At 45.4% G+C, this 22,063-nt stretch overlaps 1 protein-coding gene across 8 annotated transcripts in view; it reads right to left on the reverse strand.

The window, feature by feature from the left end:
* The window catches only part of IFT81 (intraflagellar transport 81), a 54,460-nt gene that overhangs the window by 15,604 nt on the left and 16,793 nt on the right, over positions 1 to 22,063 (reverse strand). For all 8 annotated transcript variants that reach the window (XM_075568210.1, XM_075568212.1, XM_075568211.1 and 5 more), the window contains exons 6-12: positions 21,623 to 21,688; positions 21,198 to 21,308; positions 20,177 to 20,261; positions 17,400 to 17,563; positions 15,431 to 15,526; positions 14,468 to 14,614; positions 2,588 to 2,737 (exon numbers count right to left, since the gene is read on the reverse strand). In XM_075568210.1, the coding sequence (XP_075424325.1) occupies positions 2,588 to 2,737; positions 14,468 to 14,614; positions 15,431 to 15,526; positions 17,400 to 17,563; positions 20,177 to 20,261; positions 21,198 to 21,308; positions 21,623 to 21,688 (819 nt within the window). The remainder of the gene's footprint in view (positions 1 to 2,587; positions 2,738 to 14,467; positions 14,615 to 15,430; positions 15,527 to 17,399; positions 17,564 to 20,176; positions 20,262 to 21,197; positions 21,309 to 21,622; positions 21,689 to 22,063) is intronic.

The raw sequence follows: 22,063 nt of genomic DNA on the forward strand, positions 1-22,063 counted from the left end.
AATGAGGTGTAAATCAGAAAAGAACATCGTACAAGCATCATATAAAATCTTTGGCATCAGAGGTAGTTTTTAGACTTGCCATTTTCAAGCAGGGATAATACGAAACGTGCATTTTTAAAGGTTATTCTAATTCAGCTAGACAACAACACTAGACAAAGCTAGAAAATCAACAGCAATTCTAAATTTCTTCGGAGATGCAGATTATTAAAGGAGCAATCCAAGCTGCCAAATATATATATTTTTTGTTTATTATAAAGCATTGAAGAAGAGGGTCTCTGGAGCAAAACACCATTAATTTCAGCTGCGGGGACCCCTACTTTCAGAGCTACTTACCCCCGAAGTAGGTGCCGGTAGCCACTCTGGCCAAGCAAGCAGGGCTTTAAAGTTTAAAGCTCCTGTGTCATATGGGCCAATAGGAAGCCGTACCGATGACATCACGGCTTCTAATTGGCCCGCAGGATCTGAGAGCTTTAAACCAGAGGACATGTTTTGCACCCTGGCACCCGAGGAGAGCGGCTACGGGCACCTAATTCGGAGGTAAGTATATCTGGAAGCAAGGGGTCCCCAGAGCTGAAATTAATGGGGTTCTGCTCCAGAGACTCACTGCTTAAATCCTATATCAAAATGAAAGAGTTTGAAGGCTTGGATTGCTTCTTTATGAAGAGAAAGGCAACGATTTTCCTTATTGATGTAGTAAGGGTAACAAAGACACAGATACTATTGCAGCTCTGCACTGATCCTGCATTTAAAATAGTAACACAGTATAAACTGAGCCAACTGCTAGGCAGCATGTAATTTATATAGAGCCCGTGTCTGCAGCCCTTAATGGGCAAAGCAGATCCATCAACTCGAAAACAGTATTTTAAGATCTGTTTGGCTTCTTTTCAACTTTTGAGTGATGCACTTTGTCTAACCCACTCCAAAACTTACTGGGCAATAATTCTCTATGTAGAGCTCTTTACAATTTGAGTGTTCATGATGCTCCAACGTTTACCTCACAATCTCACATCATCAACTTCTTTCATGGGAGTTTATAACAGACGCGCGCGCGCGCACACACACACACACGCGCGCACGCACGCACGCACGCACGCACGCACACAATAAGATGCCGGTTTGACTACTTTCTGGCAACAACTTTAGCTTCTATTACCAACATATGCAGGTTTGAATAGCTTTAGACCATCTTGAGTAGGGACTCCTCTTCCTTAATGTTACTTTTATGTCTGAAGCACTTATTCCCATGACCTGTTATTTATATTATTTGTTATTTATATGATTACAACATGTATTACCACTGTGAAGCGCTATGTACATTTATGGCGCTATATAAATAAAGACATACAATACAATCTTGAGAATTCCTTGAAGATGATATCGTACACAAACTTTGAGGCTTCAGAAGTCTCCCAATCTTCTTCCAATTTTCTACAGTCCAGGATAAAGTACTTATAAAGTACATATAAAGGTTTCTGCTGCAGTACAACTGAAGACTATGCTTGTGAAGCATCAAAAGCTGGAGCTCAACATCATCTACAAATTCGTTGGTCCACTAAAGAGCATTATACTGTACGTTACAGCAGAACCCTGCATCACAAAACATGCACAATACCACTTAAAATCTTCTTCTGTAGCTTCAATGCTTTCAAAAGTAGGTTATTCATGGTTCCCACTACCACATATGATCACATTCAATCAATTTGGAAAAGCACAAAGCAGCTAGCCACGGACACAAAAGTGTGGGCACCTCTCATGGCAGGAAACATCATTGGTTCAGCCAGTATAAGAGCAGTGCTACTTTGATGCAGAGGCTGTAGCTTTGTACAAAGAATTCTGCAGGCACAGCGCCCCCCTGAAGGAAGTGGGGTGGTATAGTGGTTAAATTAGTATACCTGCATACACATGCTTGTGGTACTCAAATCCAGCCTGGGGCACTTGTAACTGGTGTAATATTAGGCAAATCTCGTTAGCGCCATGTGACATGTTGCCACACACACTTGAATATAAGATGTATATCTCTTAATGTCTGCTTTGTGAAAAAATCTAAATTTTAGTGCCCAGGACAAAAGTGTGATATTGATATTTAAACCGGTCACTACAAAGGCCAGACCCTATCCATGCCTTAAACCAGGGGTGCTCAACTCCAGTCCTCAAGCCCCCCCCCCCCCAACAGGTCAGGTTTTGAGGATATCCCTGCGTCAGCACAGGTGGCTCAATAAGTCCCTGCTTCACCACAGGTGGTACTGTCTTCGACTGAGCCTCTGATTGAGCCACTTGTGCTGAAGCAGGGATATCCTGAAAACCTGACGTGCTGTGCGGTGGGGGAACTTGAAGACTGGAGTTGAGGCCCACCAGCCTTAAACGTCAGAAAATAAAAATAAACGGTTCAGTGATTAATCTAGGACAGCACTGAAATGTTTTATTGTATTACAATTAAGATGAGAGCACCATTAATCTCTTTTCTGCCATTGCTTTGTGTTTCAGGGGGGCACACGCAGGTGGGATTGGGCAGGATAGGTCCTGGTTCCTAGAAAGAGCCTGTGTATTGATGACTGCTCATGTAATGGATGTGCCGTGTGGGAATTACCAGCTGTTGCTGCATGCTGTCGTGGCGTTGCTTTAGGATTGCTTCGGTTCTCTGCAGGACGCCATATTCAGCGCTAAGCTCAGCCAGTTCTTGGCGTTTTTTCTTAAACACGGTGCTCTTCCAACGAAGCTTGCTCACGTAACGTTTAAACTGCAATACAAGACGCCATGTTAGCGGGAACACAATGCATTGCTCCTATACCGGGAACGCGGCACGTTAAGAGTGACCGGCAACAAAGGCATTACAGCCACACGTATAAATAATAAAAACAGATCCCTCTGCTCAGACCTTCGTTCACATTGCGATGAGCGAGAGTCTACGAGGTCACTAATAACCCCGTAAAGCTGTATTTGTGTAAAAATGATCTTTTGACAGGTATAAAACTTACTCTTAGATGACTTGTATTTTCTCAATGTACCTATATTCCCTCTTTCTTTTTTTCCTATATCCCCCAATTAAACTCCCTAAATTGTCAATAAAATAGAAGTTATAAAAGAAATAGGCAGACTAGACAGGCCAGGCCAGGCCAAAACGTAATGTACCTAAGCAAGCCAAGTAATAATTAGATCTAAGATAATTAAAGGAGATGTTCGCCCCCCTTACCCCCCCCCCCCCCCACATTGTGTTTTTCACATGAATGGAAAGCAGGGGGTCCCCAGAAGCTGAACCGCGTCCATTTCAGGCCCCCTCCGATTCCCACGATACTTTCTGGGAAAGGTGCCGCCCGTATTTCCCTGTATATTAAGCCCCAGCGTGCCAACAGGAAGCATCCGCTGTGGATTCTTAGTGGCCCTCATGATACGGGAGATTTAAAGCGCCATTATGTTTCCCCATGGAGGAAATGGCCCTTGCGCTACCTTTAGCGGCAAGTATCTCCGAAACCAGGGGTCCCTCAAAGCCAGGGAACCCCTGCTTCCTCATCCATGTAAAAAAGAAAAATTAAGACGGGGTTAAAAAGTTATTGGGAATTATTGGGTGAACTACGGGTTCCTTTAATTAAGGGTTAGAAACATCTTGAAACCCGGGATTGCAGGTTGCTCTGTAATGGTCAAGACCATCTGCAATAAACCTGGATAACAACATATCACATATAGGGGTGTGTGTGTGTGTGTGTGTGTGTGTGTGTGTGTGTGTGTGTGTGTGTGTGTGTGTGTGTGTGTGTGTGTGTGTGTGTGTGTGTGTGTGTGTGTGTGTGTAGCCATTCTGTTGTAGGAATATTTGATATTGTAAAAAAACAAAAAAAACCACTTTGCTGATCTCATTCTCACGTGGCTTCCTTTCTGCAAGATCGATGGGTAGGAAGATGCAATACAGAACAAGGCATGCAGAAATAATATAAAGTTAATGCTCATGAGTATCTTCCCTGGCCTGTCCAACAGGTAACAGTGCAAGGATTCAACTACGGGCTGGTTACAGTTACAACTAAATGCCTGTAGGTGTTCTATACCTTGTGGCCAACTCCAGTCCTCAGGTCGTTGACTAAGCCATCTGTGCTGAAGCAGGGACATCCTTAAAACCTGACTTGTTGGTGACCCTTGAGGACTGGCGTTGGCCAGCCCTGACCTAGAGTATTTGAGTGGACTACAACCCATTAACACAGCACCATTCATGATATTGCAAAGACCTGGAAGAATTGTTTTATATAGCATGAGGATATGTAGAGGTCTGCAACAAGATTGCCTACTTACAGAAATGAACAGAATGTGTTTTTGATTTATTTAGTAATCTAGGCATTACATTATTTCAAAGCCTCATACCCCCTGGAATAACTGTACGTTCTATTAAAAGTGTCCCGGGCAGAATGCCCAAAATAAAATCTAACCTCTCCATCTGACATCCTTTGCCGTGGCTAAGCCAACTTCTTTTTTTAATTCTTGCTATACTCCAGAACTATTTTTGAAGTCAATCGCTCTAAACATTTCGGATGAAAGGAGAAACCTGAAAGTGACTGAATGTGCTCTATGCAAGCTGGGCCTCGCTTGGCAATAGACTACAGTTTGACACTGAAAGAGATAAATGTTAGGACGTGACCCGAAAGACAATAGAAGCCTAATTCTTATGGAACAAATGGATGTTGCTGCCATTGTGAATAAACCGTCCAAATAATACATCTAAAATGTATTCATTGTATAGGCTTTGTAAGGCTGCAGCCCCAGTGCCTCCGCTGCACGCGCAACCGCGAGGCTGGCGGCGCGTGCAGCTAAGATCCCCAGTCTGCAAGGAGTTGCAGGGGGAAAGACGGGGGTGGGGGGGGGGCGTGACGGGGGAGCGGCCATGATGTCACCCAGCAGGTTCGCCCTCACTGGCTGAATCGTCGGGGGGCGTGGCCCAGCGCTCCATTGCCTGTGGCCATCTCCATTTTCAGGTGTTCCGGAAAAACTGGGCGCACGGCGGCCGCCCCTCGCAGCGGGCCCGGCCCCATTGAGGGGAGGGCTCTTGTCCCCGCAGCGTCTGCCACAGCGGGCACTGCAGTACCCAGCGGGGACCTGGCCTAATGCATGCGACACTGCCGTGTGAGAAGGCAGGGGTGCGACACTGCCGTGTGAGAAGGCAGGGGTGCGACACTGCCGTGTGAGAAGGCAGGGGTGCGACACTGCCGTGTGAGAAGGCAGGGGTGCGACACTGCCGTGTGAGAAGGCAGGGGTGCGACACTGCCGTGTGAGAAGGCAGGGGTAGTAGGGTATGAAAATGTTGCCTTTTCATCGTAACCCCTCTTTACGACTCGAGAGACCTGAAATGCATTGCTGTCAACATGGGAAATGCAGAATTTGGCCCCTCTAGATGTGAAGGTGGTAAGCAAAAGGCTTGTTTGTTTTGTAGGGAAAATAAAATAGAAAAGTTTACAAAAAATACTTCTTCACATGAAAAACATGAATGATATAGGAGTTTTTACATCCAGTGTTTAACGAGCATTCTTATAAAGGACTTTAAAGCTTACAATTGAAACAGGTACTTGACCATTCAGCAGTATGTATATGTATGCACGCGCGCACATACATATACACGCATGTATAGTGTGATGTGGGTATGTATGCATGTATATAGCGTGGTGTGGGTATATATATATATATATATATATATATATATATATATATATATATATATATATATACATATACATATACATATACATATACATATACATATACATATACATATACATATACACACACACACACACACACACACATTTTTTAAAGGTTTATATCACCCAAATGAAATTGGTAAGTATCAATGGATATCCAGATATCTTAACCCAACTCTGTGCCGGAGACTCGTGCCACGTCCGTGACTACGGACCACCTTGGCACTGTCACATCACGTGACTGCTCTTCGGAGCTTTTACGTGATCAATTTTCCGTTCCAGCAGCTGGGCCGGATGGGACCGGGACTGGCGGGCCTCCAATGTGGGGTGCGTTCCACCCCATAAAAATTAGCAACGGTCAATGACGCACTGCATTAGGGCACTTAAGGAGTTACGGCACAACGTGTAAGCCAATACAAACGAAGGACTTCTATTGTTGATGTACATTTCGCATGATTCTGGCTTCTATAGGAAGGCTCGGTGCCTTTCTATTTATACAATATTTCCTCCCCCTCCTGCCCCAACGTTTCCGAAATCCCTTTGGCATTGAAAGGGTTATTGGAACAGTTCCAGTTCTGCTACATCTCACGGAAAGATCCGCCGTAGAACATATAAAAGGCATGGGAATCTTCCGAGCAGGACTGCTTCCCAGCTGTCACATACAAACAATCCTCGTCAGGCTTGATTTGCAATTTCACAACCACTTTAAGGGAGCCTGCAACGCTTTGCGAACGTCGCTGGCCCCTCTGACTGCAAATGGGTTTACATTTGTGTTCAACCTCCCCCTGTCTCCAAAAAATTAACTACAAACCATCCACGCGTTTCTGCAGCATTTACCATTTTCGCATAAGAAACCTACAGTCTGTGGCTGTTCTATTATTGCCGGCATAGCAGGTGCTACTGGGTGATTTCTAAATCTAGGTTCAGTACTTTTACAATATATAAACACACACACCCGCGTATAAATGTTTTATGGAATAACACAATTTAGTGTGTATATTGTAGAGTATATTGACAATGAATGGATCTAATGGAATCAAGAATAAAATGGACTACAGCCAAGCTAACAAGAAACGCGCGATTGAAGACTGCACGCTCCTTAACAGTTTTGACACAAGTAGTGATCAGCGATTGGGTCGCTGCAAATTACATCTGACTGCAAAGATGGAAAGAAGAAAACTGCATAAACAGAAGACAAAATCAATCAACATCAAGAACCTCAAGAATAACAGCACAGAATTTCAACCAGAGCTGAATAATCGCTTCGGGTTGTTCGAAATGCATGAGGTGCCCTTAGGAATCGCCAACAAAAAACAGGATAAGAAAATACCAGAAGAGACAACGTAGTTATGGGCCGATGACAAGAAATTAAGTCATCCCAAGACGCAAGAACTGAATATGCAGAGCTGTGCAAGACAAACACAAACTGAAGATGTAAGGACATTTAACTGTGAGATGGTGAAGAAGACTATTGAAGATAACAAAAGCTTACATAAGACAAAGCAGTGACATGATTGGGAAGAAGCTAATCATTGCACTCAAACAAGACAATGGACGAACAATAAAAGGCTGCACACTTATCTTGAAGAGTTCTACATGAAATTGTACGAGAACACAGAACACAGGGCATAATTCAGCAGTGGAAGAGCAAGAAGTAACCATCAATGTACTATACGTCCTTCTACAAGACCTGGCAAAGGCAATACAATTCATGAAGAATGGAAAGGCTCCCTGGGAAGATGGAATTACAATTGAAATCTGGAAATAAATTGGGCAAGTTGAGAAAATACTTGCAAAACTTTATACAAGCTGCTTGAAGAACAGGAACATTTCACAACATGACAGATATCCTCTTCCACAAGAAAGGAGACAAAGAAGACCTCAAGAACTACAGACCAATCAGTTGCCAGACTTTTACAAAGATACTCACTAATTGGCTGAAATAGACCAATGACTTCTCCCCGCCCAGAGAACAAGCAACATTTCCCAGTGGATACAACACAATGGACCACATCCAAGGCATACAAGTAGTAAGTTCCTAAAGTAATACATACGATCTACCACTCAGCTTAGGATTCCAACATTAGGAAAAACTATTTGATTCTGTATACACCGCAGTGGTTTTAAATGCCTGAAGAAGACAAAGTGTTGAAGAAGCGTACATTGATGTTATAAGGAACATTTACTAGAATGCCATATCAACCAATAGATTACACGAAGATACAAGCAAGCTGTGGACCTGCAAGGGAGTGCGACAGGGAGACACTGTGTCACAGGGATCAGCAAGGGAGTGCGGCAGGGAGACACCGTGTCACCAGGATCAGCAAGGGAGTGCGGCAGGGAGACACCGTGTCACCAGGATCAGCAAGGGAGTGCGGCAGGGAGACACCGTGTCACCAGGATCAGCAAGGGAGTGCGGCAGGGAGACACCGTGTCACCAGGATCAGCAAGGGAGTGCAGCAGGGAGACACCGTGTCACCAGAATCAGCAAGGGAGTGCGGCAGGGAGACACCGTGTCACCAGGATCAGCAAGGGAGTGCGGTAGGGAGACACCGTGTCACCAGGATCTGTGAGGGAGTGCGGCAGGGAGACACCGTGTCACCAGGATCAGCAAGGGAGTGTGGCAGGGAGACACCATGTCACCAGGATCAGCAAGGGAGTGCGACAGGGAGACACCGTGTCACCAGGATCAGCGAGGGAGTGCGACAGGGAGACACCGTGTCACCAGGATCAGCGAGGGAGTGCGACAGGGAGACACCGTGTCACCAGGATCAACGAGGGAGTGCGACAGGGAGACACCGTGTCACCAGGATCAGCAAGGGAGTGCGACAGGGAGACACCGTGTCACCAGGATCAGCAAGGGAGTGCGACAGGGAGACACCATGTCACCAGGATCAGCAAGGGAGTGCGACAGGGAGACACCGTGTCACCAGGATCAGCAAGGGAGTGCGACAGGGAGACACCGTGTCACCAGGATCAGCAAGGGAGTGCGACAGGGAGACACCGTGTCACCAGGATCAGCGAGGGAGTGCGACAGGGAGACACCGTGTCACCAGGATCAGCAAGGGAGTGCGGCAGGGAGACACCGTGTCACCAGGATCAGCAAGGGAGTGCGGCAGGGAGACACCGTGTCACAAGGATCAGCAAGGGAGTGCGGCAGGGAGACACCATGTCACCAGGATCAGCAAGGGAGTGCGACAAGGAGACACCATGTCATAAGGATCAGCAAGGGAGTGCGACAAGGAGACACTGTCACCAGGATCAGCAAGGGAGTGCGGCAGGGAGACACCACGTCACCAGGATCAGCAAGGGAGTGTGACAAGGAGACACTGTCACCAGGATCAGCGAGGGAGTGCGACAAGGAGACACTGTGTCACCAGGATCAGTACGGGAGTGCGACAGGGATACACCGTGTCACCAGGATTAGCGAGGGAGTGCGGCAAGGAGACACCATGTCACGAGGATCAGCAAGGGAGTGCGACAAGGAGACACCATGTCACCAAAACTTTTCACTTCAACACTTGAATTGTTCAAGATCTTGAATTGGGACGAAAAAGGCATAAAAATCAGCAGTGAACACTTGAATCACCTACGATTTGCAGATGACATTGTTATTTTTGCCACAAGTCCAGGAAACCTCAGGCAACAAATCAGAGAGCTCATCGAAGCGAAAAAGAAAGCGAGTCTCCATACAAACCTCAGCAGGACTAAAGTGATGTTCAACAAATGTGTCAAAATTAATGGAATAGAACTAACTATAAGACGATGAAGAGGATGTTGACCTTGGCCGGTAAGTAACAATGGATGGGAACCTTTCGAATGAGATCAATTGGTGAATGAAGATGGACGGTGGAAGCCTGTTTTACGGCTGCCTAGTCCTTTTGCATTAAAAATGTAAACATTTAGTTTTTTTTACTTATTTTATGGATTCTCATAAAACCGCCACTCTTGATGAAGTTCCACAGAGGCCACGTAAAAACTTAATGTATCTAGGTCATTTGATTTCTTTCTTGATGCATCTGGGATGATCTTCCTCACCCTGAGAAAGCCGATAAGCGAAGGCGAAACGCATAGGGTTTTCGCCACTTTGAGGACACCGTACAAATTTGCTAGCCAGCCAGACGCCTCTGGGACACCGCACCGTGGTGCGCACGCAGACGCGGAAGTACCCACTTCGGCAAGGACAACATCGACATGAGGAGCTGTGCGGGACATCTGTGGCTGAACGCGGCGATTTCTGGGTTACTCCAGAGTGGCTAGTGTGCCCTTACGACACTCATTTCGCTTAAACAGACGGGGAAATGATTTCAATGTGCAGTTAACACCATCTGAAAACTGCTATTGTGATCAACCGACACCCACGGACCAGTTGTGAGTGCTTTTATCCACAAATTGAGCACTGCACTGGATTTAATTTACTTATTTGCACCTTCACTTGAACTCTAGATGAAAGTAAATACCTAACTCCATTTAATTTTAAACTAATTCAAGGGTCAGAGTGACCATGAAAAATGCAACACTATTACTCAAGTGAAGTACTTTACACTACAAGAGCATGAAGTCCCATTGATAAGTCACCACTCTCTCTATTATCTGTCGATGTACAATGTCAACCCTGGGCAAACGCTATATACAGAATATTTTTTTTTTTTTTTTTTTAACGCTTCATCACCTACATATTTTAGGAAGAAAATCCGTTTGCAAGGATCCTTTATATCTGCAAACGAAACACCTGGAGAAAAAACATACGTCACCGCAGTATTTCATCTTTTATCCTTCATTACCAGAGATTATGAAACCTAGTGGGGGTTGTAACCTTTTATTCGTGACGTCCGTTTCATTTACTGCAAGGCAAATCCTTAATTCTTGGAGACCCCCATTCCAACTGGCTGTGATGGATAATTTATTCCTGGAACTATTTAAACTATCCCTAGTCTACTAATAGTCACATTGTTAATTGAGAGGTGCAGTGCCCAGTACGTGTCTCTGAGCTATTACTTTGTATATAGATCATGTGTCCTGTTATATTTTCTTTCCAGTCTATATCCAATATGGATCCCCAATTTAAGACTGCATATTGCCAAAAAGATATTTAAATGAGCAAACATTGAACTAGAGTTTTTTTTTTGCCTTCCTCTGGATCAATATAAATACATACTCCTTTTGTATATTTCACTTGTATAATCTTTTTTTCAACTTAAATTACTATGTTAAAAAAAAACTACTTAATACAGTAGATTATAAACGCGCCTTTTGATTATATGGCTTTAAAAATAAATTAAAAAAGAAATAAAGGAAAAGTGTGTCCATTAAAACATCTTCAAAAAGGAAACATTAAAAAGTTTAAAAAAAAACATTACATTTTCACCGAAAACCCGATGGATAACGAGCCAGGTGAAATGGGCCCTTTTTTAGTAACAAAAAAAAAAAATCCACGAGTCAGTCAGGGTTCGCAGACGATTCGCCGCCATTATGTAAATGTGCATTGCAGTTGAATTTATCCTCTCAAAATCGCTAGTCGCTTAACGCCGAGAATATAAATAGGGCACACACACCGTGTCTCGCTCCCTGTCTGGCGATATTTAGTGACCTCATAAGCCCACGCGGGCCTGGCGAAATAGTTTGTGAGCAATCTCGCTTATTTATTTTTCGGGGGAGGGGGGAAGACACTTAAATGTACAAATGCAGTTTGTACAGCTTTGCTAATCTCTCGGCATAGTTACTATGTAACTACTGTATGTAACTACTGTATGTAACCAAGATGAGGTTGAAAAAAGACATATGCCCATCAAGTTCAACCTATGCTAAATTTAGATGACAGATACCAGTACTTATCCTATATTTGTACTTAGTATATTGGTCCAGAGGACGGCAAAGAAAAAACCCCAGTGACATTATCTAATGATATCTGATAAGAGGGGTGGGAGTGGGGGGGGGGGAATACATTCCTTCCTGACTCCCTGGATCAAACATCCTCCCCATGTTTACTTATTTGGTATATCCCTGTATACCTCTCCTTTCTAAATAGATGACCAAATGGGACGGTAACTTTGGTTAATGTCACGTAACGGAGTTTGTGGGGCTGTGCCATCATATTCCCCATCATTCAGCAAATATGTAGCTGGCTTCTCTGGCAGCCTCACACATGGTGCGGGCATTGCTTTTTATACCGTCTTCTGCAACATCCAACTTCAACGTCAACGCGGCATCAGAGTAATTATTGTGCTAGGCCTAGATTTGCCCTCCTCATCTCTGCTAGATCAGTAGAAAATGTAACCCCCCTGTGGCTCTCTGCATATTGAAAGCCTAAAGCGGTTGCTCTTCATAATATTGTCAACTCTTATTTGATCTCATTGCTAACTCCCTGATACAGTTTTATGGGTTTGAAGAAATTTAATAGAGCGAAACGTGCTCAAGTTTTTCCCTCGTTATAGCAACGTGCTGTGAATCGCTGCTAAGTTTCCACCACATCAACTTACACCACAGAACAATGCCTGATATAGATTTACAAGCATGGAAATAGAACATTTATTAGTTTCAAGACATGCACAAGAGCTCCCAGCTTTAACATGGTCACGAACATGGCATCTTCTCTTCTAATAAAAGCTTTCAGAGCAGTCACTATGTATTTATTTCTTACCACTGGCCTTACAGTCTGCATCGTACACATTAGCTTTAGTCGCCAATACAGCTAAAGATCTGAAGTCATCTTCATTATTCTGAGTCAGCGTATCCGCCATCATGATCTCTAGTTTCTCTCAAACCACTTCCGTGACTGCTGATAAATCTGATTTTGGTACATCTTGCTGGCCCTTCCTAGCACATTAATTGGCCTCAGAGCTGTACAGCCCGTGTCATATGAAGTGACATACAGTACACTGCATTAGCAATAAAATACACGGCCACAGACTTGGACATGTTTTATACAGGGTACAGACTTGGACATGTTTTATACAGGGTACAGACCTGGACATGTTTTATACAGGGTACAGACCTGGACATGTTTTATACAGGGTACAGACCTGGACATGTTTTATACAGGGTACAGACTTGGACATGTTTTATACAGGGTTACCAAGCATCCAAACAAGGAAAGTAGCAATACTCCTCTTTATTCAGGAGCGCTGACTGAGGCCACTTTCCGTGCAGCTAAAACCCTGCATCATCTTATAGACCTGTCTTTAATAGGATGAGAAGCTGGGTAACACACAGTTAATGATGCATACACTTCCACTCAAGTGAATGGAGGTTACTGCAACTGGTATTATCCAAATGTTCACCCGAGAGCAGGGGCTGCCAACTCCAGTCCTCAAGAGCCAGCAAAAGGCCAGGTATTAGGGATATCCCTGCTTCAGCACAGGTCTCAGCTCAGTCTTCGACTGCACCACCTGTGCTGAAGCAGGGATATCCTTAAAATCTGACCTGCTGGTGGCCCTTGAGGACTGGAGTTGCCCACCCCGCCATAGAGAGATCTTTTAGAGAGATGACGGGGAGACCCCTCCTATTCCATCTTCCTGGTTACTTCTTCTATGCATCTCCAGCCTGTCTAAACTTAAAGCATACTGTACAGTGGATAACCCTAGTTTCATACTTTAAAAGCCCAACGGCAACTTCCATTAAAAATAATGCATATTAGCCCTTGTTCAATACTACTGTTCATGCAGGGAAGCAGCTTCTCCGTAGCAGGGAAGCAGCTTCTCCGTAGCAGGGAAGCAGCTTCTCCGTAGCAGGGAAGCAGCTTCTCCGTAGCAGGGAAGCAGCTTCTCCGTAGCAGGGAAGCAGCTTCTCCGTAGCAGGGAAGCAGCTTCTCCGTAGCAGGGAAGCAGCTTCTCCGTAGCAGGGAAGCAGCTTCTCCGTAGCAGGGAAGCAGCTTCCCCGTAGCAGGGAAGCAGCTTCTCCGTAGCAGGGAAGCAGCTTCCCATAGCAGGGAAGCTCTTCTCCATAGCAGGGAAGCAGCTTTTCCGTAGCAGGGAAGCAGCTTCTCCGTAGCAGGGAAGCAGCTTCTCCGTAGCAGGGAAGCAGCTTCTCCGTAGCAGGGAAGCAGCTTCTCCGTAGCAGGGAAGCAGCTTCTCCGTAGCAGGGAAGCAGCTTCTCCGTAGCAGGGAAGCCTCTGTTGTGATTGGAACTCAGAGGCTTCCCTGCCATGGAGAAACCCCAACACTGGATACTGAATAAGGGTCAGTGCATGGGCGAGAGGCTAATTAACCTCTTGATGTCCCTGATAACATAACAGTTTTGCTCTTTTCTTGCTCTTGATCTAAGTGGAAGAGGAAGACTTCTCTTCTGTCCATGCCATGAGCATGTGATGGTTCCACGAGGGATCACATGGGGGCAATGCTGGAAGGTCCAAACCCGGCTGGTGCAGTGCACCCGCTAGCAAGGTAAAAGGTGAATACGTTTTAACTAAACAAGGTGAGAATACGGTCATTTCTCAGGGATTGGTGCCGAATTATTAAATTGTGAAAATTCCCGGTGGTGGCCATTTTTAAGAATTCCCTCAAAAGACGATTTTGTATTAATATTCTGTAACAAACACACACACTGCTGGATGTGATCAGAATGAAACAAAAGGGGACATTTCTACGGCACGGCGGTCTCACGTACACGCCCCAAATTAGCGCAGCACAGTTTAAAAATAAATATGCTCACTGTAAATGCTGAAAAAACAAACCGAAAAGAAATTCCGGAGATTACCCGCAATTAAGCTGAAGTACGCAAATAATATTAACCCTTTCACCGCCGGTGGCCTTCAAAGCAGAGAAAAGCTTGCACGACTTCTCCGCGTGGGTTCTTACCTCGTCCCCTTTTAAAACCTCGGCGCCATCGACATCTCGGGCCTGGCTGGATTTGTGTTCTCGCTCTTTTCCTAAGCCCACCAGCTCTTCTTTTGCCTCCTGCAGTTCTTCGGCTTTTGTTTCTTTCTTTCGAGCAATGATGGCCGCCTGTGACAACATTGCATGCGCAGACGTGTATTTAACAACGTGCAAACATATGTAAACAGTTAAATACGCGCACGCGTGCACGCGGATTACATGTTACAATAAAATGAGCATTCAAGTTTGAATAAAAGCATGTTTTGGTGCTTCCGAAGCCAAGTTCTAAAAGGCAATAGTGGTGTAACTATGCTGCTGCTAACCCGTGCAATTGCAGCCCCCCCCTCCCCCGAGAGCGTGGGGAGGCACGGCTGTCCGTTGCTGGAAGGTGGGAGTGCAGGGCCAAGCGCCATGCTAATGATCAGCTGCCCCCGCCCCTCCCCCCGCTGATGTACTAGTCAGCTCCAGAAGTTGGGCCCAACTTCTACGTCAGTGCCGCGTGGCTCCAGCTTCACAGACGCAGGGCCGGACTCAGAGGGCACATCCCCTTCCCCCCCACCCCCCATAACACGACAAGTCAAATTCTTAGAGGGGATGGGGAGGGATTTAGGCCTCGCTTATAGTGCCGGCGATGGAGACACGTCGCTCCTACTATAAGCGCACGCAGTGGCATCGATGCATGTTTTGATGCGACATTGCGTCGCTGTTGCCGGCACTATAAACGCGGCCTAAGTGAGGAAAGAGGGAGGAATTAGGGTGGGGGAGGGTGAGAAGGGGGAGAGAGTAAGAGAGGGTGGGGGAGGGTGAGAAGGGGGAGAGAGTAAGAGAGGGTGGGGGAGGGTGAGAAGGGGGAGAGAGTAAGAGAGGGTGGGGGAGGGTGAGAAGGGGGAGAGAGTAAGAGAGGGTGGATACGCCGCGGAAATGCAGTTTTTTTAAATCACGAACCTGCTGTCGGAACAGAGATAATTTGTCGTCCATTGGATCATTCCTCCTCATTCTCTTTTCTATGAGCTGATTAATTTGTGCGTTAACTTCATGGATCTAGAAGTGCAAACACAATGAAATGATTGCCCCACAGCGAGCAAAACGCGTTTTCATCCATACAAATCCTTCTCCTGAGAAAGATTCACCCATAACCCTTACAGCACCACTGGACCTCCCCGCACCATGACGCACGCAGGACCCGGATGCCAGAAACTAAAGTGGAGGGAGACGCCCATCCATTTATCAGCCTGGCCGCTGTCAGCCTCATGAGATTGAACGCAAGTAACCATACAGCACCTAGTGCAGGAGTAGGAGCCAAATTCAGTTCTCAAGGGCCACCAACAGGTCAGATTTTAAGGATATCCCGATTCAGCACAGGTGGCTCAATCAGTGGCTCAGTCAAAGACTTGTTTAGAAAATATATTTTACAATACTTGTACATGATTTTGAACAATTCAGACATTTTATGTCAATGATCTACATTTAACCCACTAAACAAGCCACTTCCCTTACTCATTAGGAACGAGTATCAATTCATATGTTTATGGTGGTAGGGAGTGTCCCCTAAGAAATGGAAGGTTTAACCCCATCACGGTCAGTGACGACCGTGATGGGGTTAAGTAATGATATGTTTTGACATAGATAGCTACATAATACTACTACAGATACATGGCCTTTAATTAGGGATAGACACATCCTAGATTCAAAATCCAAACTTCGCAAAAGTTGACTTTTCAAATCCATTGGGAAATTTAAGCCAAAACCTGACAAATTGCTCACCCCCGGATTCCTTTTCTGTAAATAAACTGGTCAAACTTTTGCCCACCCTAATTTTTAGTATATTCTGTAAACATCACTGTAGTTAGGTACAGGGTAATCTTATACATATGTATTTACACAGGTGTTTTTCAACAAGGGTTCCCCGGGCGTCCCTAAAGGGTTCCTGCAATATTCAGGTCATTTGCAAATTGTACCAAATATAGAAGAATTTACAATGCATCTGATCTCAGGCGCGCTATTAGAGAGGGTTGGGGTTCCTTACAATGTATCTGATCTCAGACGCGCTATTAGAGAGGGTTGGGGTTCATTACAATGTATCTGATCTCAGATGCGCTATTAGAGAGGGTTGGGGTTCCTTACAATGCATCTGATCTCAGACGCGCTATTAGAGGGGGTTGGGGTTCCTTACAATGCATCTGATCTCAGACGCGCTATTAGAGAGGGTTGGGGTTCCTTACAATGCATCTGATCTCAGACGCGCTATTAGAGAGGGTTGGGGTTCCTTACAATGTATCTGATCTCAGACGCGCTATTAGAGAGGGTTGGGGTTCCTTACAATGCATCTGACCTCAGAAGCGCTATAAGAGAGGGTTGGGGTTCCTTACAATGCATCTGACCTCAGAAGCGCTATAAGAGAGGGTTGGGGTTCCTTACAATGCATCTGATCTCAGACGCGCTATTAGAGGGGGTTGGGGTTCCTTACAATGCATCTGATCTCAGACGCGCTATTAGAGAGGGTTGGGGTTCCTTACAATGTATCTGATCTCAGACGCGCTATTAGAGAGGGTTGGGGTTCCTTACAATGCATCTGACCTCAGAAGCGCTATAAGAGAGGGTTGGGGTTCCTTACAATGCATCTGATCTCAGACGCGCTATTATAGAGGGTTGGGGTTCCTTACAATGCATCTAATCTCAGACGCGCTATTATAGAGGGTTGGGGTTCCTTACAATGCATCTGATCTCAGACGCGCTATTAGAGAGGGTTGGGGTTCCTTACAATGCATCTGATCTCAGACGCGCTATTAGAGAGGGTTGGGGCCCTCACAATGTGCTATTAGAGAGGGCTGAGGTTCCCCAGAATGTCTAAATATTGTTATAGGGTTCCTTAACCAAAAAAAGGTTAAAAACCCCCCACAGATTTAGAGTATACCTTGGCTTCAAGCTCACTGAGATCAGACTGGCCCATTGCTGGCTCCGTGACCACTTTCTGCAGGGAATGCATCGTCTGTCTCTTGCTCTCTAGCTCTTTTGGGAGCTTTTCAGAAACCATGTATGAATTAAATTTAATTTCCTCTTCGAGTCTTTTCATTAGGCCTGGAGAAAACATCAAAGAAATCAGTACACAATGCCACACATAATACCCATTCTTGTGCACGGCGATTGCTAAATAACATAATGGACCCATAAGAGAATAATGCTTATAAATATGTATTAGTATTCCTCGTGGAAGTAGCAGATATGGTATAACACTGCATATCAACATAGTGCTGTATTATTCCTGAAGAAAAGGCGATCCGTCATGATACCTGTTACTGCCGACCAGGACAACAGCTGCTCATTACATTGTGAAAAGTAATTGCATCCTGAACAAAATCATATTTTTCTACAGATTGAAACCCATTAATGCATCTCTCCCCAAAGAAAAGAACACCTCCTTATGTTCCTGTGTGTCATTTCTCTTTCTTGGATGGGTCCTTTTAATTATCTACCGTCTGCCGGGCACAATACCACCGAGTTTAATTTGCCACGTGGCTTTTTCCCGTTTTGCATGTACAGCATTCACAATTCCCAGGCTTCCCCCCCGTTTAGATCGCAGAGGCACACGTGAGCACAGCGTCTTTCCATTACACGCTGCGCATTCTGCAAACCATGGAAAGCAAACTTGCAGACGTACAGCAAGCTGTAATTACTTTGGCCAAATGCCCTAAAAATGTTTTTTTTTTTCCAGGACTTACCAACCAATTGCCAACTTGTTACTTGTTGTAAAACAAGCATTAGCGATTGAGAACAAATACAATTAGACGGCATGTTCTTTACCGCGGCTGTTTGACCCTACAATGGCGAAATGTACACATAGTAGGGGAATGTTGCAGAGAACATTGGGCATCGATACTACAGATACATAAGAAGTTGAAATTGGGGAATAGGAGTTACCTGTGCTGAAGAGCTTACAATCTAGCTGTTGTATTGGGAGAGGTACAGGGAGCACGTGGAAGTGCCAATTTATAGGCGCAAGCAATTGTTACATATAATTTCTGTGTGGTTTTTATTGTCATCATGATTATATGCAATAATTATATAACTCAGGGTTTCTCATCTCCAGTCCTCAAGACCACCCCCCCCCCTCAACCCCCTTAACAGGTCAGGTGTTCAGGATATCCCTGCTTCAGCACAGGTGGCTCTATGACCGATTGAGCCATCTGTGCTGAAGCAGGGATAACCTTAAAATCTGACCTGTTGGGGGTGGGGTCTTGAGAACTGGAGTGGGGACCCCCTGGCATAACTTAATCACCTTGACGGATTTATTTTCCAAAAACAGTCCAATTCCTTGAAAATATAGATTGCTATTAATTTGGGTAGAAATAAAACACTGGCCCACATAACGGTGCCAAAGTTAAACGGATCATTCCTTTGAATTTTAATGTTTGGGCCCTTGGAAAACGCAACACTGGCCAGCCTAAATCCTACATACAGAACATGCGAATATGTACATGTGTGTGGTACAAGACGATTTAATGATCATATAAAGCAGCAGTCGTCTTCTGCTTGCGCCAATCCTTGTGCCGCTTGCACGAGATAAGCAAATACATGTTGGGCTCCAAACGGAGATCCCCAAAAGCATTCTCCGCTTCAGATCGGAAATGACGCGCGAATGAGAAAACGCAACTGCGCCGTACCCACCGGCGACCCAACGACCTAACACACGGCAACCACAATAACATTGCCTGTCGGTTACTATTTATTCTCTAGTTACACATCTCTAGTTCCAGAGCTGGAGGATATTCCCCTAATGCCGACATAATGAGTTCCCGCGGCAAGCTGCGACACGGCTAATGAAGACGAGACGCGCAGTATGAACGGAGAGAAAGGGGTTCGGTCCGTAGTCCTCACCCTACGTTGCATGGAAAACCAGAGTGACTTTTAAAAGAAATAATACGTTTGCAACTCTTGCTCCTTCTATTTTGCGCCTCTCCGAGCCGTCCCACAATTCGATCTTTTTAGAATGGGAAATAAACATTGCGAAATTATTTTTACTGAATCCTCCTCAAAGATCGGATTCTTTATGGGAAGGGACGGCACAGAGCATGCCAAGTCACCCCTGTTAAAAGCAACTTGTTTAACCGAATATTATTATTTTTGAAACCCCCTTATAACCTGTTACCATCAGATGAGCCCATGAAAAAGTGCATTTGCGTGTCTGCGGAAAGTTATTAGTATGCGATTGCATAAGTCTTCCCATGAGTCTCTGCTCCTGGAAGTACTAAAACATATTAGGCCAGGAGTGGCCATCTCCAGTCCTCAAGGGCCAACAACAGGTCAGGTTTAAAGGATATCCCTGCTTCGGCTCAATTGGTGGCTCTTCGACTGCACCACCTGTGCTGAAGCAGGGAAATCCTGCAATCTGACCTTCTGGTGGCCCATGAGAACTTGGCCACTCCTGTATTAGACCATTTCTTAGTGCACAACAAAACTGGTCAGGGACGTAAATAACATAGCAGGTCCAGGCCTGGCCACTATATTAATGAAAGTAGGTTTCTGCCAAAAGCTGAACACAGGAAGAGGACAAAGTATAATGTGGTCCCCCAGGACGGCATTAAGTACGGTAATCTCAGCTCTGCATGGGGAATTGCTTCTCCCAATGTTGTATTATCACATGGATATAGTCTCCATCTAAAAACATACCTTTCTCCGCCAATTCCCACTTACCTTCAGGCTTTGCATCTGCTGCGGCATGACGCATGTTCTTCAGCTGGTGCTGTGCTCTTTGCAACCTCTGTTCGGCATGAAACAGCTTAAAAACAAAAACAAAGACAATCTTAAGGCTGCGCTTATAGTGCCGGCGACGGTGCGAGAGCGACGCCGCGTCAAAACAAATGCATTGCCGCCGTCGCGTGCGCTTATAGTAAGCGCGACGGAGCGACGGCTTGGTCGCGATCGCTGGAAGTCATCACAATTTTATTTTTTCCAGCGACCGCAGCCCGACGTCGCCGGCACTATAAGCGCAGCCCGAGATGAAAACATCCTTTTAACCATTCTTGGCAGCAGTACGATAACAAAGAAAGAAAACGGTTAATGTTCAAAAAGGTGCAAATAAAAACCCAGGTTTGTAAGATAGCCAGACGCGATTATGGAAAGGGGCGCAGTGTTCTCATACGCTGGGAAGCTTGTGGCTTTGGAGGAGTAAAGGGGCTGAAAAATCCCCCAGAAACACACACATGGGCCTTTGTAATATCAATCAACATTTATTTATTAGCCGAATCCTACACGCGAGGATAACAAAAGGCTCCTCTTCATCCGCAGCCTATAAATCTAACTCTTCTCTTGCACTATACATCTGTATCTAAAATCCAAATGTGTGTGTGTGTGTTGGTGACGTCCACTGCGTCTTGACGCTGCGATTCAGGACGAGGGCAGCAGCCACAGCTAAGTGCCATCGGGCGGCGGATTTTGAAATCCGTGAGTACGTACGTGCACGTGTCTGTGTACGCACGTTTGTGTACTTGTGCGCGCGTACATACGTGTGTAAATCAGGTAATAGAAAGCAAAAGGCACCCTGAAGGTCTTTTTACAAAATGCTGTGGAGATTTTATTCTGGGACCGACGTTCTGGTCCAGACTTGGACCTTTGTCGAGATCCATATTGCTTTCTATATAGATAAATTCGGACTCTTGCATTTCCCTAAAATCCCAATGGAGATCCTTCCAAACACCCCGGTGGATGCAGCTACCTGATTCTTCTGCTCCTGCTTCTGCTGGCCCAGGGACTCTTCCCTTTCTTTCTCCACGCGCAGCTGCCTCGCTATCTCAAGCATTCGGCGATGATTCTGCACGCTCTCCACCTGCAGCAGATGAGATAGCAGCGCATGTTACCGACGGATCCTTAAGACAATACATGAAGGCGTCGTATCGTGTGTCACACGGGCCCACTTAGCGTTTCCTTTCCGTGTGCGTTACTTCCAGCAGCTGACAGCAAGGCATTGGACTCGAAGGTCTTTTAAAAGCTTTGGACTTCAGCCTAAGGAGATTCCCTTTCCGTCAGCTGCATATTTATCTCCCTTCTTAAATGTGCAACATGCTGGTGTTAATCTTTGTTTGCATTCCTCCAGCCAATGGTCTTGACATTGATATGTTACAGTGTCGGCTTTCTCATTACCCTTTTTTTAAGACGTTCCACTCTCTTCATCAGCTGGTCCTTTTCTTCTTCCATTGCGCTGATGTCCTAGTAAACATTTTGGAAACAGATTTAATAATAATAACAACTTTATTTCATATAATAACTATTTCATGCAGCGCTTTTCTCCCAATGGGACTCAAAGCGCGTCACAATTACAGTACAGCGCGCGGTACGCAGCACATAGGAATGTTAGACACAGGCCCTGCGCAGATGAGCTCACACTCTGTTTTTAGTGCCTGAGGCACAGGGAGATAAAGTGACCTTGCCCAAGGTCACATGGAGCGGACACCGGGAATTGCACCAGATTCCCCGAATTTAAACACAGTGTCTTTACTCACGGAGCTGCCCCTTCTCCCTTTATATAGGGCGGTGCCTTGTGGACACTGACGTGCATCGCAGAAATCCTACTTGCCCAAATCT

The sequence above is a fragment of the Ascaphus truei genome, chromosome 13 (genome assembly GCF_040206685.1).
Source record: "Ascaphus truei isolate aAscTru1 chromosome 13, aAscTru1.hap1, whole genome shotgun sequence".
NCBI classification, from domain to species: Eukaryota; Metazoa; Chordata; class Amphibia; order Anura; family Ascaphidae; genus Ascaphus; species Ascaphus truei.